The 21,581-nt window shown below is 36.6% G+C and overlaps 1 protein-coding gene across 1 annotated transcript in view; it reads right to left on the reverse strand.

Annotated features, from left to right (window-relative positions):
• Positions 1 to 1,690: 1,690 nt before the first annotated feature.
• The window catches only part of LOC135713658 (uncharacterized), a 51,000-nt gene continuing 31,109 nt past the window's right edge, over positions 1,691 to 21,581 (reverse strand). The window contains exons 5-6 of the mRNA XM_065236822.1: positions 3,138 to 3,267; positions 1,691 to 3,074 (exon numbers count right to left, since the gene is read on the reverse strand). Coding sequence (XP_065092894.1) covers positions 2,713 to 3,074; positions 3,138 to 3,267 — 492 coding nt within the window. The 3' untranslated portion in view covers positions 1,691 to 2,712. The remainder of the gene's footprint in view (positions 3,075 to 3,137; positions 3,268 to 21,581) is intronic.

A 21,581-nucleotide genomic window follows, 5' to 3' on the forward strand; every position in this document is an offset into this window, starting at 1 on the left:
TAAGAGTTATGTCTGTTTGTCTGTGCATATATCTTGAATAAAAGCTTTATAACAGTGTACAATGCTGAATAAAACCAAAGAGGAAGAGGAGACAACTGGCTTCTTACCTGGCACGACAATGAATTCACTGATCTAGTTTAAGGCATGGTGGGTATATACATGGTGATACAGCTTTGTCACTATATAGGCGAGGAGGTCGTGGGGGTGGGGGAGGGGGCAGTGCGGTTTTAGAGCAAATTGTAAACAAACGCGGTCGCTGTCCCATATAAAAATCCAACATGGCTGAATCATGAATTTGACACATTAGAACACCTATATGCAGTCACCTTGGTTTAAGGTGTTTCCAAATATATTGTACTAATATGATATATTTGGTGTTTCGCTGTGAGATCCTTTCTCTCGTAGCCACTTCGAAACTTTAAGAGCAGAAATATCAGCTTCTACGATACGTACCACAATGAAACTGTTACTCCACGTTTGCTCTACTGCAGCATACAGGAAATAGCAATTTCAGGTGAAATGGGGCATTAATTTTCGAGATGTGTGTAAATAAAAGAGACAGATCGATGCTATCCGAGCTGAAGAGCGTGAATTTATAAAGGGACGACATGTCAAAATTGGAATAATCGATTGTCAAAGTCATAGGAAAAGTCATTCCAATCGAGCAGAAGACGTGTCAAATGGATTGGCAAATCAAAGTTGGCACTCGTGGAGAATAGAATAACTATGAAAGTGATGATGGTTTCAAAATTTTCCAACGGGGAGGTATACGAGTGCAATCTTAAAATGCTTTTATTTTGCAAATGGAGCATTTTATTTAAATCTGGTTGCTGCTATAGTTGTAGAAAAGCTAAAATCTATGTCTACACATAAAAATCTGAAAAGAAATTATTTTTTCTATATTATATGTCTATTGAGTAGTCCTTAAGTTTTCTACTAACATAGCATCAACCGGATTTAAATAAAATGCTCCATTTGCAAAATAAAAGCATTTTAAGATTGCACTCGTATACCTCACCGTGTAAAATTTTGAAACCATCATCACTCTCATAGTTCTTCTATTCTCCACGAGTGCCAACTTTGATTTGCCAATAAGATGTCGTCTCTTATGGCGGTAAGCTCCAACTCGGATTAACTTTTAATACCGTCCCTGTTTGTATGATCTGAAAAATGTTTGCTCAGAATTATGTTGATTAACTCTGATGTCGACATCAAACCAGCCGGACATTCTTGATCGGGATTTAATCCGAGGATAATACCGGTTGGAGCTTACCACCATTAATAAATTCAGCGTAGTTATTTCTGACAGACTAGAAGTTATTTCTGACAGACTAGAAATTTTGGCAACCGTTGCTGAGTTCTGTTTGAAAACCGATTCAACGATAACACCGTTATTTTCTAACATTGAAAATAACTTTCGAAATGTCACTTTTAACTCGACAATTGGGACACAGGCTAAGAGGCGATACATTGAATTCGTCAGAGGGGGACTCAAAATCTTTGAAAAGCAATTAATAAGGCATAAGAAAAACGTGGGGAAAGGGAAGGGGGTATTTTTTTCTGAATTTAGTTAGACGTAATTAATGGATGCAATGTGCGTCAGATACATCTGTTTGTCTGTGTAAATATGGTGAGTCATTATTTGCAACAAAAAATCCCCGACAATTATATTCACTGTCTTCGACTAGTCCTTTATTCACAAATTCATGTAATGCTACTCTTGCGACTAATACATAATAATGCAGAGCTAATTCGTCTTCCGTCGTACTTTTGAGTTTTAACACACACAAAATTGAGAACGTCTGCAGTATTGACAAATTCCAAATCAATCTGATGCTGCAGTAGATGAGACATCTTCAGATATACTAGCACAACGCCTTCCACTACTCGTGATTCTATTCAGGAGCTCCTAATGGGTAATGGGTATTAGGTTTCACATTTCTGATACCTAAATCTGTTCTTTTCCTACTTATATGCGTCCTATATAGGTTTCAGTTTTAACGAGGCAGACAGTTTCCGGATGTCGATTGGCACGAATGTGCTTCCAAAGTAACAATGTATTTTCAATTGTAAAATACTGCTACTTTTATTCAACACAATTTCACTATATCCTACTTTGATCTCCTATTTGGTTTATTTTTATTTTAGGCATCTTGGCACAAGTTTCATGCAGCTTTCATAGGTTGATTGGCTTAGTTTCAGAGTATTCTGATTCGTAGTGCTACCCTTACATACACACAAAAAGGAAGTTGATGTGATTTGGCTAACGTTGAAGGTATGTTCTAGATAATTATGTTGCATTGTCCTTGATTTTAAGTCCTAAATTTTAGAGACAGAAAAAGGTGCGATCAATTTCTAATATTTGATTCTAGTTAGTGTCTTGCCATGAGTAGAATGATCTCTAAATTCACAAGTTCTTTGTGTCATGATTAGGAATTGAACAGAGCTTAATCAAACAAGTTTAATCATTACCGTTGTTATGTAGATATCATTTCGATTTTATTGAAAGTTTCTGGATATTTGTTAACTTTGCCGTTCATGAACAACCGGGGTTTTATGTTTGTCTCTTTATTGGTTTGTGTTTTTAATGATTCGTTCAAAAACATCAATTACCAATTTCAGCGTGGCTTTAAAATACTCCTCAGGTCTTCCTCAGGGAACTTAGAAGTATTTTAACTTCAGCAAACATTAGTAATCGTGTGCGCAGAATCGTCATAAGTTTACTTTGGCGGCTTTTCTTTGAGTTTCGAGCTTCAACTCGAGCATGGTGTAAGGAATGACAGAAATCACCAGCATGATAGCAAGGATTATGATCTTTGGAGCTTCGCACAGCACTCCATGCCCGGCGAAGGTGATGCCAAGGCCTAGGAAACGAAGCGCTTGCAGAGGAGACATCACTTCGGCTACCTTGGTCGTGTGGGACAGGGTGACCAGTGCAGTCGTCAGCGTCTCCCAGACGGCGTTGCAGACTCCCCAGGCGGCTGGGATTACGTAGAGAACGGCACTGTCGTCTCGCGATGGTTTCCAGCGTAGCAGAACCAGCAGGAGACATGCGTGGAAAATGAATCCGGCAACTGAAATCGAGAGATTCATCGCGTTACTGTCGTCAGTTTTGCTAGGAGGAATATTCAACATACTTATCACGACTACCCGTTTGGTGTGTCTCAGCAGCATGCTCAAGGTGCACGCTGCAATCAACTGCATTACCCCCATACCGACCATGGCACCTGCGACGCTGTTTGGTCCCAGCTCGCACGATACGAATGCCTGTGTGTTGAAGTAGGAGAAATAGAATGTAACATTAGTGGTTGAGACAAATGATTGTGTCGTTGTTTCTGGAAGTTAATCTCACATGCTGCAATCCGTTCACATGGTACCAATATACGTTATCATATAGTAACAACAATGTCAAGAGGGACGCGTGGCTCTCTCCAGAATTCTCGCACAAATTTTCAAATAGACCAATAATTGATTATTGATTGATTCTCTGCATCGACTTTCTCTTTGGATCGCCATACCTGTAATAACTTTGACATACATGATTGTAGAATCGTTGTACTAATTTAATCTAGTACGTCGATTGCGGTACTTGATTAAAGGTGTACAACGTTACTACAATAATGTCTGTCAAAGGTATAAAGGCATTTGTGGATATTTTCGACACATAGTTTGGTGGATTCCAATACGATAAATACGTCAGGAATTGTTTTTGTAGCCGGAGTTACTAACGAAAGTGAAAGTCGATGAAGAGAATCGATCAATTGGTCTATTTGGAAACTTGAACCAGAGATGTGAAGTTTATCACTTCCTTACATTTGAAGAAAGTCAGCTTAATTTTACACCGAAGGAATTATGTTTTCTTTTAAGATCTAAGATAAATTTTACAATTTTTTTAGATCCTGATTTTTGTCATGTTTGTATCATACACTGGGACGATCTAAAAAATTACGTTAATAACGCACCAAGAATATTCTATAAATTTCCGAATCAGAATTATTTACGTTTCTATCATGGATTTAAATTGATTTTAAAATTTTACGATTCCAAACTAACAAATCTTATCAGTTGGCGGTTACTGTTCTGAAAGGAATTAGGAAAAAGATTGTTTTAAATCTTTGCTGAAGGGGCTTTCAGTCTAGGGCACAGAATAGATCGTCTCATCAATACTAAAATAGATAAATACTAATTACGCGTTGAGCATGAGCATGAATGACCGCCCGTGGTTGCTATTCCGTTATTGCTAGATAACCTGATATTTCACAGAACCAACAGATGATGGTCCCAAGCATCAAGGTGGTGGTCAAATTTTTGCTCCACAATACTTGAACGATTCCAAATCGGATCCTGACTAACCTCTCAAAATTTGAACCCATTTGGTGAGAAACTGAGATGGCACAAACCATTTGAAGTTTGTATGGGAATTACTATGGTAATACCAAGATTTTTGTTCATGTCTATCTAACAATTCACCATATCGGTCTGCTTTCATTTGTTCTTGTCAAAAACTTTCATTTGTTCTTGTAGGAAATTTTCCCAGCTACAACTTTGCTGAAGACCACTTTTTGATTAAATGAAAGGATCGAAAGTTATCAATGGTTCAATGCGCTGATGTCTTATGATCATGCTCAATCAACTGCTCAGCGTGGTGTTTCTGGGGCGTTGAATAGGACACAAAAATCATGGCTACTATGCCACACTGCAAAATACAGTGTTGCCTACAGAGCAGCTGCTTGATCATGTCATAAGTTTACCAATCTCTTAAATAATTAATAACATTTTCCTGTCTCGTTTTACATAGAAACGATCTTGAGCAAAGTTGTAGCTGAGAAAATTTTCTATAAGAATGGCTATCGAACTGTCTCGCAGCTCAATATGGAAAAATACTAGAAGGCAATGAACAAAAAGTTGAGATTTACCATAGTAATTTACATGTAAACTTCAAATGGCTTGTGCGAAGTCTGTTTCTAAACAAATGAGTTGTAACTTTGGGAGGCTAATCAAGACCCGATTTGAAACCAGTGCTTAACACTGTGGAGCGAAAAAGTCAAATTTTGCATCAGTATAATGAGCATGAATAACCGCCCGTGGTTGCTATTCCGTTATTGCTAGATAACCTGATGTTTCACAGAACCAACAGATGATGCTTGCAAACTTTTCAAATAGGCAATATTTGGACCGGCCGCGTCCGAAAAAAGGTAAATTTAGGAATAAGTTGGAATATGCTGACGTGATACTCGCTTTGTTAAAAGCTGAGAAATTCTCTGAACTTCCACGAGAAATCATTAGCAAGGCTTTGGTTTGCTGCAGGGTTCGTTTTGGCAAACACTAGTTGGTAAAGGCACGATATTACCATAGAGGTAACTCTAAGACCACTGGGTCCCGAAGAGAATCATTATTATTTTTGGCTCACTCAGTACCAGAACAACGGTCCCAAGCAGTCCCAAGCTATTTCACTCACCCCTGCATGTTCTGCATGAATCCACACACCCCTGATGTTATCTGTCAAACTTTCATAGCGAATCAAAACAAACATAGTGTAGTAATAGAATTTCAACTAGAATAGGGTACGTTAATCGTTTGCTTGGGACCAATAGGCTACTAAAGTGGTGAGCCAATTTAAAATCGTTAGTTTCCTATTGATTGTTGGTAGTACGATGATGAGAAAAGGCGAAACTACAGAAGAAATTATTATTATTATTATTATAAGAGTCACTCCAAGAGAAAATGTTGCGAACAATCAGCACTGTATGTGATTTATTTTTCGTCAGAGTAAACGGCAACCAGATTTTTTGCGTTAGCATCGGATGACTTTAATTTAGAAGTGAAAAATTTCTTGTCGGTAACGGAGCTTCTGGGAGACAAAAACAATTATAGAACCTTAAAAAATGTTCAAACAAGTGATGGCATAATTTATAAATACCATAATGTACTAAATAAAGCGAAGAAATATGTTTCATCTAAAATTACTAAAATATTGCCAATAATTAATGCAATACTTGTAGTTCACTAGCTGTGGGAACAATAATGTTTATTTACTTTGCTTGTTTTGTACCCCGCTTGACAGTTCGATTGGTACTTCTGGCTTCACTCTTGGTGGGACTCTTCTTGACTCTGAAGAAAATGAAAACAATGCCTACACGCTAACTTAAAAGTACCCAATAATTAGTAAAATTTTACTCATTTTTTAAGAAAAGTGGCTTAACTCATGAAATGAGTAAAACTAGACTTACTCTCTAATGAGTATTTGGCGAATACTTCAGAAAATGGTTATTTTGTACCCTTCATGTTTTTTCTATGCATGAGTAAAGAGTACCCATTTTATTGAAAATTTTGCCCCGTGGATCCCTTGCAATCAAAGACATAACCAAGTTATCAAATAAAAGGTATGAAGATATGAATATCGTTGAAACGTTTTGCCTCGTTTATTGTACTAAAAACTAACAAACAGTTATCTTCCCCTCTAACATTCGCGGAAATGCAGCGCTGGACATTTGACGGCCTCAATCAATTGACGGTTTCTATGCGCAGTCATCTCAGATGACCACAAGCAAATGCTGTGATCTCGAATGCAGACAGCAATCTCCTGTACTTCCATGTCGCACAGAGCAACCGAGTGGCATAGCTTTGCAGCTGTTTAAAACTCGATTTAACCAACAATCAATACAAAACTAACGATTTTAAATTAGCTCAAGGGGTGTATCGATTAGTATCGAAGATAGTACCAGAGCTGAGCCAAAAAGTTGAGCTCGTTTCTTCGGGACCTTCTGGTCTTAGAGTTACCTCTATGATTGAACTTTGTCATGAGTACCGCTCCGCCGCTCATCTTATAGGTTCGGATTTTTGCACATGTTAACAGATTCATCTCCGAAGATATGCGCTAACCTATAACGGGAAACATTTTTAACACTCCGAATACGATGCCTCCGAAAAACGTGTAACGGCAAGTTTGCAATGGCATAACTTAGCCATTTCTCAATGAATTTCAAAAAATGTGGTACCTTTAGAAATCCTAGGGATTGTAGATGGTTTTGATTGCAAAAAGATTGAAAATAGAGTCGTCTACTTTTTTTAAATTGAAAAGAGTTGTTACACTTTTTTTTAAATGTGTTTTTGTAGGGTTTTACAAGTGCCGCAAGATCTGTGATTTAGATTAATATGCACAAATGTTCACAATTAGCCAGAATACAGTCATGGTTCCTATATATGGATCCAGGACACATCGGAACGGTCCTCGAAAAATCCGGAACATCCGTAAAAGTGGTCAATCCATGAACCTGATCCTAGAGCTCTGCGGTTTTTTTTTGAAAACATTAGGAACTGTGATATAAAAAAAATATTTGGGGTCGAGACATAAACATGTACCTGGATGGCCATGGAACCGTCCTCCGGAAGATTCGGAACATCCGTAAAAGTGGACAATCCATGAAACTGATCCTAGAGCTCCGCGTTTCTTTTAACATTAGGATCTGTTATATAATAATGAATTTGGGTCATGGACCCAGATGGCCATCGGACCGTCCAGCGGAAAATCCGGAACATCCGTAAAAGTAGTAAATCCACGATCCTGATCCTAGAGCTCCGCGTTTCTTTATAAACATTAGGAACTGTGATGATAGAAAGAATTTGGGGTTGTGACATAAAAATGAACCTGGATGTCCATAAGACCGTCCTCCGGAAGATCCGGAACATCCGTAAAAGTGGTCAATCCATGAAACTGATCCTAGAGCTCCGTGTTTTTTTAACATTAGGATCTGTGATATAAGAATGAATTTGGGTCATGGACCCAGATGGCCATCGACCGTCCAGCGGAAGATCCGGAACATCCGTAAAAGTGGTCAATCCATGAAACTGATCCTAGAGCTCCGTGTTTTTTTAACATTAGGATCTGTGATATAAGATTGAATTTGGGTCATGGACCCAGATGGCCATCGACCGTCCAGCGGAAGATCCGGAACATCCGTAAAAGTGGTAAATGCACTATCCTGATCCTAGAGCTCCGCGTTTTTTTTTAACATGATAGAAAGAATTTGGGGTTGTGACATAAACATGAACCTGGATGTTCTCCGGAAGATCCAGAACATCCGTAAAAGGGGTCAATCCATGAAACTGATCCTAGAGCTCCGCGACACTCTCGAGTCCCTTTGAATCTCGAAGGGGGTTACGGCAAGGTGATGGACTTTCGTGTCTGCTATTAAACATCGCGTTAGAAGGTGTGATCAGAAAAGCAGGGATACCGTGCGGGACCGAAATCCGTACAGCACCGAAATCCGTACACCCTGTTGAATTTGTTAATTTATATGCATCATAACAATGTAAATATTATATATGAATACACATTCATGTTCATTCATGCATTAGCTTAATGTTTACGTCAACAATTAAGCAGAATGTCATGCAATTAAAATAAGAAAAATAAAAACCTTAACACGTGTCGGGCATTTCTGTCAATCGGTTGCGTTCTTAACGATTTTCTAAGAAAATCTCTCGGATTTACTTCAGTTTGTTAAGCGTATTTCAGTGATGTTTGCAAGTAGTTTCCTGAAGGTCGATCGAAAAGGTTAGTGTTTATCGTTTTATATCTCAATTCTAAGCAATGGATCGTTCATATGGTATTTATTTATCAAAATTAGTACTGTACGGATTTCGATCCATATATAACAGCTGATTCTAAATCCGTACACTTGTGCATCACTAATGACGATTCTACTTTATCCAATGTTTTTCAGCAGATCATGGAAACTAAATACACGCCGGAGGATTTGGAGAAGACTATGGCAATGATGCGTGCGGAGAAATCTTACCAAGAAGCATCCAGGGATTTTGCCGTTCAATTCACCACCATAAGAGATGCCGTATTGAATCGCTACTCTCTTATTTTATTCGTATTGTAAACGTTATATTATTAATATCTTTTAATGAAGAGCGTCAAGAACCAGCCAAAAAGTAAAACAACGCAGCTCCCCTACAGGATATCACCAACACGCATATACAAATTAGGGACCATGCATAAATGACGTAGCATTTGAGGGGGGAGGTGAGGGTTTCAGAATTTGTGACCGGCCATGTATTGGATATAGCCAAATACGCTACGAGGGTCGGAGGAGGAGTATAAAATTGATCAAAAATATGATACGTCATTTTTGGATGCTCCCTTACAGAGAGCAGACAGAAATGGGACAGAGAGCATTCCCAGCAGTAGCTACCAGCGAGGAATGACCGGAAATAAACATGAAAGTAGTGCGGGCGAAAATTGATAAAGAGAACGCAAAGAAACAAAGGATTGAGGAACGACAAAAGAAAAACGTTGAGCGAGAGAGGAAGAGGAGGAAGAAAAGGAAGAAGAGCAAAGAAAGTTCCCTAAAAAACAAATACCATGAACGAACTTTATCCCGGATGGGTAAACTTTCCCACAAATGGTTTTGATGATACCCCGAATACGTCGTTAAGCTCTCTATTATGGTTATTTTTATTAGGGTTGGAAGCAAGAAAGCATTATAACTTGAAAAGGCAATGGTAACAATGGAGAAGAAGCAGAAGAAAGCTGTGGAAAAGAAGCCATGAAAGATCTGTATTTTTATGATTATTACTCTTTTGACGTATTAAATTAAATTAAGTTAAAGTCGTTATTTTACCAATTTTAATTTTCATGCACAAAACGAAAAACTAATCCTTGATGTCAGTTCATAGTCTTTTTTTGTTGGTTTTTAAGATGGTTGTATTTTTCTTTTACTTATCCGCCATTATAGGGCTACCATCTTAGGAACCGGTTAATTTATCGCTTGATGCCAGTGGGTTGGTGGAGTTTCAAAGTATGGCGCATCTTGCACGTTATCCACGCAGAAAAATTTACCGTCGAAACAAAAATATTTGAGGTAAATTTAAACGTAAACTCAGTTTGTTCTGGCCACAAACATAAACTAGGTTGATTTCAAACGTATTCTATGTTTGAATTCATTGATAATAATGTTTAAAACAAAAATAGTGTTACGTTTATTTTAAAAATATTCGTGTTGAAAATAAACGTGAATATTTTTGATTTATTTGAAAACTTTATGCGATCAAAAATTAATATGTTTATTTTAAACATGCTTTTCATGTTTAAAATAAACAAACATATTTTGAGATTATTTTAGCATTTGCATGCTGAATAAATCAAAATAAAATGGATAGCAAATAAATGGAAATTTCTGCTATTATGGAAAGTCTATGGATGTTTGGATCCGGGAGGCCGTCGGGGTGGGTGTCCGATCCGATCCAGTTCAGTAAAACCGGTGAAACTTTGTGATATTAGCGTCATTTTTCGTTTCTGACGCTGGTCCTCATACCGGCCTCTTTCTAAGTTTAGTGTTCGGGGATGATCTGTTTTTCTTTCGACGTCGGGTGGGGGTGAGGATGATATGGGGATCGGCATCAGAAACGACGGATTGACGTTAATATTGTGATGTTCCACCGGTTTTGTCGAGCTTGGAACACTTGCTTGCGTTGGTTTCCGGACCCTCTACTTTGGTTTCACCGCTTGCAGGCCGTTTTTGATTAAGTTTGCCGAATGTAAACAAGAAGGAAAAAAGGACACGCTAAAAATTGATTACCCAGATTATGTATTGTTGAAATAAACATGCTTTTGAATTTAATTTAAACATACATATTTTTGTTGAAAACATGTTTTTAATTTACTTTGAACTATTCATATTTTTATTTAATAAACATATATATTTTTAACTTAAATGAACAAAATTTGGTTCCGTGTCACATGTAAATTTCAAAAACCTCGAAGTTGCGATCGGAGGAAAACTCCAGTAAGAATATTTAACCCAAAGCACTGGTATAGAATAAAATTTGGAAGAAATTAATCCTTAAACATGATATTAGTTAGCATAAAAATCCAGAACAGTTACCTTCCTAAATAAAAAGAATTCAGTTACCTCTCCTTTGAATCGATTGGAGCATCAATTAATCTAACGCTGATATCATTAGTTAAAAAAGTATAAGTAAAATAAATTAACTTGAACCTTTGGCTCTGGATCTCCAACTGCATGAAACAAATCAACTGGTAGTAGGATCAATATCATTAAGATATTGATCCTACAGCCAACAAATTTGTTCTGAACGGCCGGAAGTCCAAGCTGAAGCACGCGCGATGCTCACTATGCCCCACCTGTTCACTATGCCTCTCTTACCCCTATAACTCCAAAACTATCCTACTGAGATTTTTTGGACTACATTTTTGAATTCAGCGCACGATTTTACATGGGAAATGACCATCAGCGTACAAAGTTCAAATATGCTGTAAACTAGTGTATTTAAACGAATATAGCTGTTTTGGACTCTTAGCCAAGCAACTACAAAAAATACTTTATTCAAGATAGCAACACGTTCTTTTTTCATTGATTTGGATCGATTTACATTCATGTACGGATTTTGATTCATGACTGTACGGATTTTGATTCATCCTCAACACAGTGTACGGATTTCGATTCAAAACTGTACGGATTTTGATTCAATCGTAAAACGCTGTACGGATTTTGATTCAAGATATGTGCAATTTAAATCCTTTTTTCTAATAATTAAAGGTAATTTTAAGACCTGGTGTTTGCAAATATTGGAAAAATAAAGATAAATGTAAAGGAAAAAGATGTGATACAGAGCATAATGTGATAGCATTATTTAGTATTGACCGTTAATGATTCTCTCGTGCTTAGGTGTACGGATTTCGGTCCCGCACGGTATACACGAGTGGCACGATCTTTAGGAAGTCCATTCAGCTTCTTGGCTTCGCCGATGACATTGACATAATGGCACGGAACTTTGAGACGATGGCGGAAACGTACATCAGACTGAAGGCTGAAGCTAGGCGGATTGGACGCATCAAAGACAAAATACATAAAAGGGAGAGGTAACGTAACCTCAAATCAAACCTCGATTTGCTCGTGAATTTCTTACCTCTATTCTGATGGAAATAATGGATCTTCTGTCCACTGCACTATTTCACAGTGTTCACTGGCCGGGTAATACAATCACAGGCGAGATCACAGGTGAGTAGAGCAGTTTTTTTTATCGTAAACTTGAATGATAATTTACTTTACCTTTATGCACTTAATCGATCAAACTAATTCATTGTATGTGACACATCGCGAAAACCCATTTTTCATGCAAGAAGATGTTTTCAAAAGTAAATAAAAAGTACCCACATTAAACGAAAGCCGTTGGGCTCACGTACCAATACACTCACATAAGCAAGCGAAGCAGCAACTGCTTCAAAACGAGTACAGATGAGTGTCGTGATTGTTGGGAATGACCAGACCGTAGAAGATGACATTCACCAGTTGCTTTATGCTTCCTTCGTCAACTTGATGGATGATCATCGAGAGAGCTTCGACAAGCACATTGATAGACATGTACTACCATCAACTGTATGACGATTGTGATCAGCGTTTTCAGATTGTTTTCAAGCTTATAGGTATCAAAGGTTTAAAAAGATCGTTATTTATCGGTATCTTCTATACTACCCATAATCGCATAACAGTCCCATATGGATAGGAAATCAAGCAACAATGGGACTGATATATATACATATCAGAGTGCCATATATAAGACCGCGCATAACTCAAGAACGGATCGTCCGATTTGAGCTGTATTTTTTTGATGTGTTCATCTCCGTCCAAGAAACATTTTTACAGCAAGAAAATTTGAAATTTTTAAAGAAAATTGGAAAAGTCGGAAACTATCTTCTCTTCTACTATATATAAAACAGACACAGAAAATACGCGTATCTGTCAAGGATATACAAATAAGGTAGTGAAATGAAGTGGAAATTACCCTTAACAAACAATTCAGAGTTTTTTTTTTTTTTTTTTTTTTTAATCTTTATTTTAGAGATTTTTAGCCTGAGGCTAGTTCATCTCTTAAAAAAAAACAATTCAGAGTCACAAATAAGTATATGGATTGAATAAATGCTTTATAACAGTGTACAATGCTGAATAAAACGAGTTGTCAAATTATGTGCTCAGAAAACCTCATTGAGATCGATGATGCGCCTTTATTCCGCTCATTGCTCTGATTTGATTAATATACTTATTAAAATATATACAAACGATGACTGTCTTCCTGATTCAACACCAGAAGTTTGATCTAATAACATATTGAATAAGTGTAATTTGCACATACATTGTTCGACTGCTTTCAATTGGTTTAATAACATGCTTTATTATACGTCTAATAATTGTTTTCTAGCTCCATTATTAGATTCTATTGCATTGTTTAACAATATTGCTGAATAAAGGTTAATACAGTCAGCATAATAGCTCTTATACCACTATGCGTCCATGTTTTAATTTCATGCTTTGTAAATGCTTTACAAACGGCGTATTCATTCATTATTCCACAGCACTGCTTCAGGCTAACAACAAAACGAAATTGGTTGCATAGTGGTTACCGTTTCCGCTTTCCAAGTAGAAGGTCGCGAGTTCAATCCCAACCTCCTCAACCCTTTTTATTTATTTTCTACGCCTAATTAATTTAAATCGTAATCATAGATCGTATCACTCAAGAAAACCAATTCATCGATCTATCTGAAAGAATAGCACAGCATCCTTTCCATCGAAATTAGAGAGATGGAGAGGTAACATTGGTCTCATGTAAAACAACTATTAAAGAATTAATCATTTTCACATCTCCTTGAATTAGCTAGAGTTACGGCAGGGAGTGCTGATAAGTATTCAGATTCAAGCTTTTATTGCTTATTTAGCTGCCCATATGATGTATTCTAGGATAACTCAGATGGCAAGGTTAGCGGCTGGTGATCGGAAGGTCATGGTTCGAATCCCATCTAACGACATGTGTGTATATGTATGTATGTAATATATTTTCTAATATCTGTGTGGTGGGTGCGTGCTTCGACAGAAATAATGACACAACAATCACCAACGAGAACAACCCTGCCCTGTGCCGTTCTTATTTTTCGGATTAATTATCTCGTAGTTGAATAATCGTTTAATAAATGTATAATAGTGTCTAATTAAAAATTATTTCACATGAGAATCATGCGTCTATAAACACCTTTATACCATCGCTGTTTAAGGAAGAAATGATGTCTAGTAAACGCTGAATACTCAAAAATTTGATCGAATAAGCTCTGTCACAATTTTTGTAAGTCGAATAAAAGCTTACAGAAAACATAAGTTACGATACGCTGCAGGAAACTTCCTTAGGTAGTTTCTAAGCAACTTCTGGAAGAGATTTCTGGGGGATGCCAAAAGAAATTTCCAGTGGAATTCAGTAAAATCTCCCAGGGAAAGTTAGCACAATATTCTGGGGGACGATGGCGGGATAAGACGGAAGAACCTTTCGAGCAAATCCAATAGAAGCTTCCGAGGGAAGCTGACATTACTTTCCGGGAGGTATCGAAATATAACATATGGAGTAAGGTGGAAGAAAATTTCAGGGGAAAGGAAAGATGAGCGAAACTTCCAAGGGAAGATTCAATAAAATTCAGGAAGTTCAAAAATGAACATCAGTCACTGGATGACAATATCTCCCAATTCTCAGGAATAACCATGATGAGCCATCCAATTCCTGGATAGCTAAAAACGACGAACGACGAGGAATTGAAAACAACAGTCGAAAGAATATTAAGCACAATAAATAGTTGTTTGAGCATTTAAGATATTCAAAAAGATAAAAGTCTCTCACAATAGTTTTCTCTGACATTTGAACCAGGCAAGCAATAATCATTATTATTATTAAAATCTGTATAAATCGGTAAACAATCTTGAAAATATGTATTCTAGGAATCTTATCTGTATATCGGTATTAAGTGCGAAAATCGGTATAAATACCGATAAATAAATATATTTGGAAACGCTTATTGTGATAGATTGCCCAGTGGAAATTTTCAACAGAAGATTGATCGACACTAGCGCCAAATTGGCCTTAGTGGACAATTTATAGAGCAAATTAAAATATGCAAACGCCACGTAAGGGCCATCCCAAGCAACATTGCAAATTTAATCGAAGTTTTAAAGCATTTTGCATTCTGAAATGTTACTTGGCATGTTACCAGTTACTTTAAGAAAAGTTTACACAAGTTTCTGACTGAAGATGGACGTCTGAACTCTGTGTTATTATGGAGGGGCCTGGGATTGATCCCACGATTTTCTGCTCAGAAAGGGGCCATGCACTAATTACGCAAGGGAAAAGGGGGAGGGGTGGTCTTTTAAAATCCTACAAAATATTATCAGAGGGGAAGGAGGTAGGTAGTTTTTTTTTGGAATATCAATTCATTGATTTAAAAAATCGATTTTTTTTATGATTAGTAAAAATGTAATCTAATTTAAATTCATTGTCTTTATATTGGTATACTATATTTACTGCCCCCAGAAGAAAACGAAAGTCAGCGCGCATTACTACATGAAAGCCGTTTTGTCAGTTCTAAATCGAATTCGAACCAATAAAAATTCAACAAGTCAATCTAAAAAGATGTTAAGCCCATTTTCAGTTCCACGCCAAATGACAAATCGGAAAAACTTGACCTTCTCCGATTTGCATGAAATTATGCATAATAATGTATCCATATGGTGCCGTATTTTAAGGAAAGCTTATCAATTAAAAGGTGAACTCGAAATTATTGCAACACTTATAACTGGCTTTATCTTTATTCCTACTAGGCGAAAATTAACCAAGCTTTGCATAGTTTTTCTTTGAAGTGTATTGTTTAAATTCTGTAAATTGCGTTATTGTATGTTTCGATGCGGCTAAGATGGAAGTGAGTCAAGTGAAGACGCGTGAAAAAATTATGTACGCTCACATGGAAAATCCGGAGCTGTCCCATCGTGTTTTAGGAAAAATACTGCATATCAATAATGCAACCGTATCAAGAGTCATAAACAAGGACCGGCTGACATTGGATCACAAGCACGGAGCAGTCCTGAAGGAAACCAGGAGCAGCATGTAGGAAGACAGAGGGAAAGGTGAAGGTAGTTTCACTCGAAATCCCAACATTTCAACACGTGATGTTGCCAAAAAAGGTCGGTGTTTCGCAAAGTTAAGTACAGAAGGTAAGAGTTGAATTACATGTACTCAAGGTTCAAAACTTCCCAAACCACGATGAACGCCAGCAATCTGTTGCCAAAACCTGCGCAAGGAAGCTCTACACGGAAATGTTGACCTGATACAGTTGCTGTCTAATGAAACATACGTCAAAGCTGACTTCCAAAAAATACCAGCATAGGAGTTGTACACCGGAAAAGATAAGTTCCAATTGGATGGTCGTTTCAAGAAAAAGAAAATATCGAAATTTGCATCAAAATACCTTATTTGGCAGGGTATCTGCACCTGCGACTGCGAGGAAACTCGCAAGTTTTTGAAAACAAACCTGGATCCAAAAACACACAAAATCAGTAACTTTAGAAACGGGAAAGATGGCTCCATTATTGTTGAGTGTGCAACAGGATACAATGTAAATGAGGTGAAAAAGGGCATTGAAAGCAATTTGGGTGAAAACTACAACGCTGTTGTTCCCACATCGGTGCCAATGTTAAAAGTGGTGGGCATGAGCGATCAGTATTCCTCCGATGTCTTCATTGACTTCTTAAAAAGTCAAAATGAAGACATCGCAATTAATGATGTAAAAGTAGTTAACATGTTTGAAAATCCACGCTTCACTTACAACAAGTTTAGTGTTGTGATTGAAGTCGATATCGAGACGTATAAATGTTTGTTATGTGCGAAAAAAGTAAATGTAGGGTTTGATCGGTGCTCGATAGTTCCCGCGATTAATGTTTTGCGATGCTTCAGATGTGGAGAATTTGGGCACAAAAGCACGGATTGCAAAAATTGCGAACGATGCTCTAGATTCAGCAAACAACATAGCACCTCTAAGTGTACGTCAACTGTATTGAAATGCATTAATTGTTTAAAAACTAATAAGGAGCGTAAATTAAATCTGGACGTCATCCACGCAGCATTTAGTTCTAATTGTTTTGTGTATAAAAAACTATATGATCAGAAAAAAAGCAGCTTACATTTCAATAAATAGCAACCAAGTTCCAGTAGTAATGTGAGTAAATTAGAGATTTTATATTTGAATATTGCGGGGTTATCTACAAACTACGTAACATTACGTCAGATTGTAGAAGAAAATCGTCCACTGTTGGTATTGTTAGCAGAAACACATATTGTAGAAATTGAATCTTTTGATCAGTATAGCATTCCGGGATATAAAGCTGCTGCTTGTTTGTCACATTCGAGGCACACTGGCGGTGTTGCTATTTATGTCAAAGAATCAGTTCAATTCAATATTCGCCAAAACGAAGTTATTGATGGCAATTGGTTCTTAGGCATTACAGTTGAACGTGGCATGAAGATGGGTAATTATGGTGTTTTGTATCATTCTCCCAGTTCAAGTAATCAGCGTTTTATTGAAATTTTAGAGAACTGGTTCGAGACATTTTTAGATTCTAGTAAATTAAATATACTTGCGGGTGATTTTAACATTAATTGGCATGATACTAGCAATTCGAACCATCTGAAGCAATTAGCTGATTTCTTTAATTTAAAACAATTAGTAAGTGAATGCACGCGTATTTCCCGGCACAGTAGAACTTTGATTGACCATGTTTATTCTAATTTTGATTCTGTCAGTTCAGTTACTCAAGCTGATTTGAAAATAACCGATCATGAAACTTAATGTCTTAGACAGTGTTAACGATAACGATAATTTTGTAAAATTGAAGTGCTGGAGGAAATATTCGAAGCAAGCTGTTTCGAATCTTGTTGAGAGAAGCGTGGATTTTCCATTAGTTACCGGAACTTTAGATGAAGATGCAGCTGTTCTTACTAACGTTTTGAAAACTTGTACCAATAAATTAGTTGAACAAAAGTTTGTTTCTTTGAAAAACTCGAACAGCTGGTACAATTTGGATCTTTTGCGTCTTAAACGTAAGAGGGACAAATGGTACAAAAAGTTTTGTAGATCTAATAGTGATAATCATTGGAATAGGTACACGGTCGTGCGTAATAAATATTCACAATCGATTAAGAAAACTCGATGTGAATATATTCAGAGGAAAATTGATCAGCATCACAACAACAGCAAAGAGTTATGGAAAATTTTGAAATCTTTGATGAAGCCTAGTAATTGTAAATCGCGGACCATAACTTTTGATGGCATATTAGAACAGTCAGAACAAGTAATTGCTTCTAAGTTTAATGACTATTTCGTCGAGAGCGTTTCACTGATCAATCAATCTATTGAACTGATCAATGAACCTGACGAAATAAAACAGCCGATTAATAGTAATTGTAGATTTAATGGTTTTCACCCAATTACATTAGATGAACTTAAAAATATTTGCTTTTCATTAGGAAAAACGGCTGGAGTAGATAATGTTAATGCTAGAGTTATTCAAGATTGCTTTCATGTCATTCGACACACTCTGCGGGACCTTATTAATCAATCATTGCAATCTGGGCACGTGCCGCATATTTGGAAAGAATCTTTAGTTGTTCCTATACAAAAAGTTGCTGGGACGATTAAAGCCGAAGAGTTTCGTCCCATCAACATGTTGCACACATTAGAGAAAATTTTAGAACTTGTTGTAAAAGGCCAGCTGTTAGAATATTTAAATAGTAACTGTTTGTTGATACCGGAACAATCGGGATACCGGGAAGGCCATTCTTGTGAAACCGCGTTAAACTTAGTGTTAGCTAAATGGAAAGAAAATTTGGAGCATAAAGATACGATTGTAGCTGTGTTTTTGGATCTAAAACGCGCTTTTGAGACAATTTCTAGGCCCTTATTGTTGAGAACAATCAAGCGCTTTGGAATTTCGGGTTCTGCATACAAATGGTTTGAAAGCTATTTATCTGACAGAACACAAAGGACTGTTTTTAATGATTTTGTATCTTGTCCCGTTGACAATGACCTTGGAGTGCCTCAGGGAAGTGTATTAGGGCCCCTTTTATTTATTATGTATATTAATGACATGCGACGAGTTTTACGGTTTTGTGATATTAATCTTTTTGCTGACGATACTGTGTTATTCATTGCAGCTAAAGATTTAGAAGAAGCCGTTTCACGCTTGAATGAAGATTTGCGTTCTCTAAGTAGATGGTTGAAGTATAAACAATTGAAATTGAATATAAGTAAAACTAAATTCATGGTAATTTCGCGGAATCGTGTAGATGATGATGTCTCTGTTGTTATTGATGATGAGACACTTGATCGCGTTCAGGAAATGAAATATCTTGGCGTGATTATTGATGACAAACTCAAGTTCAATTCTCATATTGACAATGTCATCAAGAAAATTGCCAAGAAGTATGGAATCCTATGTCGCTTGAAAAACGATTTAACTATTGGTAGTAAAATACAGTTATACAAATCAATCATCTCCCCTCATCTAGACTTTTGCCCTTCCATTTTATTTTTGGTAAATGAAACACAAATATCGAGATTACAGCGTTTGCAGAATAAAGTAATGCGTTTGATTTTAAGATGTAATAGATTCACTTCCTCAACTTTTATGCTGGACGCTTTGCAATGGCTGTCAGTGAAGCAAAGAATTGTGTTTTTGACTATGGTGTTCATTTTTAAAGTAGTTAACGGTTTGCTGCCTCGATATTTGTGTGATCGGATTGAAAGAGGAAGTGATTTTCATAGATATAACACTAGAAACGCGGATGAAGTAAGAACACCACATCTTTTGAATAATGCTTCACAAAATTCATTATTTTTCAAAGGTATAAATGTTTTCAATTCGATGCCTAGACACATCAAGCGTGCAACTACACTTACAGAATTCAAGAGACGCTGCATTTCACATGTAAAAGCTGTTTATTGAGCAGTTAAATTTTTATGAATGGATAAATCATGTATCTTGACAAAGTTATCTCTAACGGATTATTTTGTATGGAGACTGTCATAAAGACATTTTAGGAATTGGTGTAGCATATACAAAAAACTACATTGTTTGCCTCGATGGTGATGATGGATTTTTAGTTTTTTGATTTTGTAGTAGTAATAGTAAAAATAGCTTTGAGTAGTCTACGATGGTTTGAGCCTCGCGCGCGGAATACAGGTATAAATGACTAATACGTGGAAATTGTGGCAAAAGCCTTGAATTAGTAAAGGGTTGGCTGGAAGTCGTTTCCTTGGATATAGTCCTGGCACTGCGGAAGCTTAAACGTGTAAATCCCAGGTCACGTGTAAATGGAAGTATTGTCGAGGACTATACTTGGACTTTTGATAACTAGTTACACCTTTGAATGTTTTTGGTTGATGCCTATAGCATATTTAACAGGACATTTATATCTGTAATTGTAACCAGCTCGATTTTGTTTGCAAACCTGGTTAAAATGTTTATATTTAATTATCTTAAAGATAACTCGTCCAGCTCAAACCTTTGTAGGGGTAAGAGGTGGGACCATCATCATCATCACCTGTGGAAAAAGAAGTAAAATATTCGCCACTAATGCCTCCAAAAACGTCTGCTGCCATTTTTGAGGCAGCACAGTGAAAAACCATTGTTTAGGCCGGACTTAGCTTCATGTCACATTCATTGACTATTCACTTCATATCAACTATTTAAAACTTGGTGTTCAGCTAATTTCTGATCGATATTGTGCAATGCTATATAGAATTTATTTAGCTGGTAATACTAAATGATAACAAGATTTCTGAAAATGATTTAAACTATAAAGAACTACAAATCGATTTTATCTCAACGTTCAGCTAATTTCAAGAGATTGTTAACATGGAAAAAATCAAAGAAATGTGCTAGGTATGTTGATGTTTTTCCTTTCAATAGCTTCAATAGCTTGCTTCGGAAAGCAAAAGTTATCAACAAGAGCTCTTCAAACATGCGCGCAGCAACATTGTCACTACTTCAATGCGTCACGTTTATTTATTTATTTATTTATTTATTTATTTGTCGTCAATCAGTGTAGACCGTTTTACAATTGTTGTCTTAAGTGCTATTTTTACAATTTTGTCTTTGTTTATATTTTTTATAATATGTCTTAAGAAAAAGTTAAAACATTACTTCTAGTTGACGTTATGCGACGAATTAAAATATTGCTTTAATTTAGTTTTTGTCATTGTAAAGTCAATGTTATCGCAGTGCTTATTATATGTATCCATCATTTGGTTCAAGGGTCCAAATTTGGCATAATTCGTACGATGACGATTTGTAGCAAATATATTTCTATTTCGTAAATGCCTAGATGGTGTATATAAATTTAAGGAAGACAATAGTTCTATTGAATCAATTCGATGTGATACGATATCGTTTACGAAAGAAATCATAGCAAATTCACGACGTTCTTTTAATGTTTGGATATTTATGAGCATACACCGAGCTGTGTAAGATGGCAGAGGAAATACAGTCCAACCTAACTTGCGGAGTGCATACAATAGAAACTGTTTTTGAACGGACTCTATTCTTTCTTCGTGTGTGATTGAAAAAGGTGACCAAACTATGCTGCAATATTCTAACATCGATCTTACATAAGCAATGTACAATGTTTTTATCGTATACGGATCGTGAAAGTTATAGCAGAAACGTTTTATGAAACCAAGCATGTTG

Source organism: Ochlerotatus camptorhynchus, unplaced genomic scaffold (genome assembly GCF_037179485.1).
Source record: "Ochlerotatus camptorhynchus isolate MF236.1 unplaced genomic scaffold, CSIRO-AGI_Acam_v1.1 ptg000576l, whole genome shotgun sequence".
In the NCBI taxonomy this organism is placed as follows: domain Eukaryota; kingdom Metazoa; phylum Arthropoda; class Insecta; order Diptera; family Culicidae; genus Ochlerotatus; species Ochlerotatus camptorhynchus.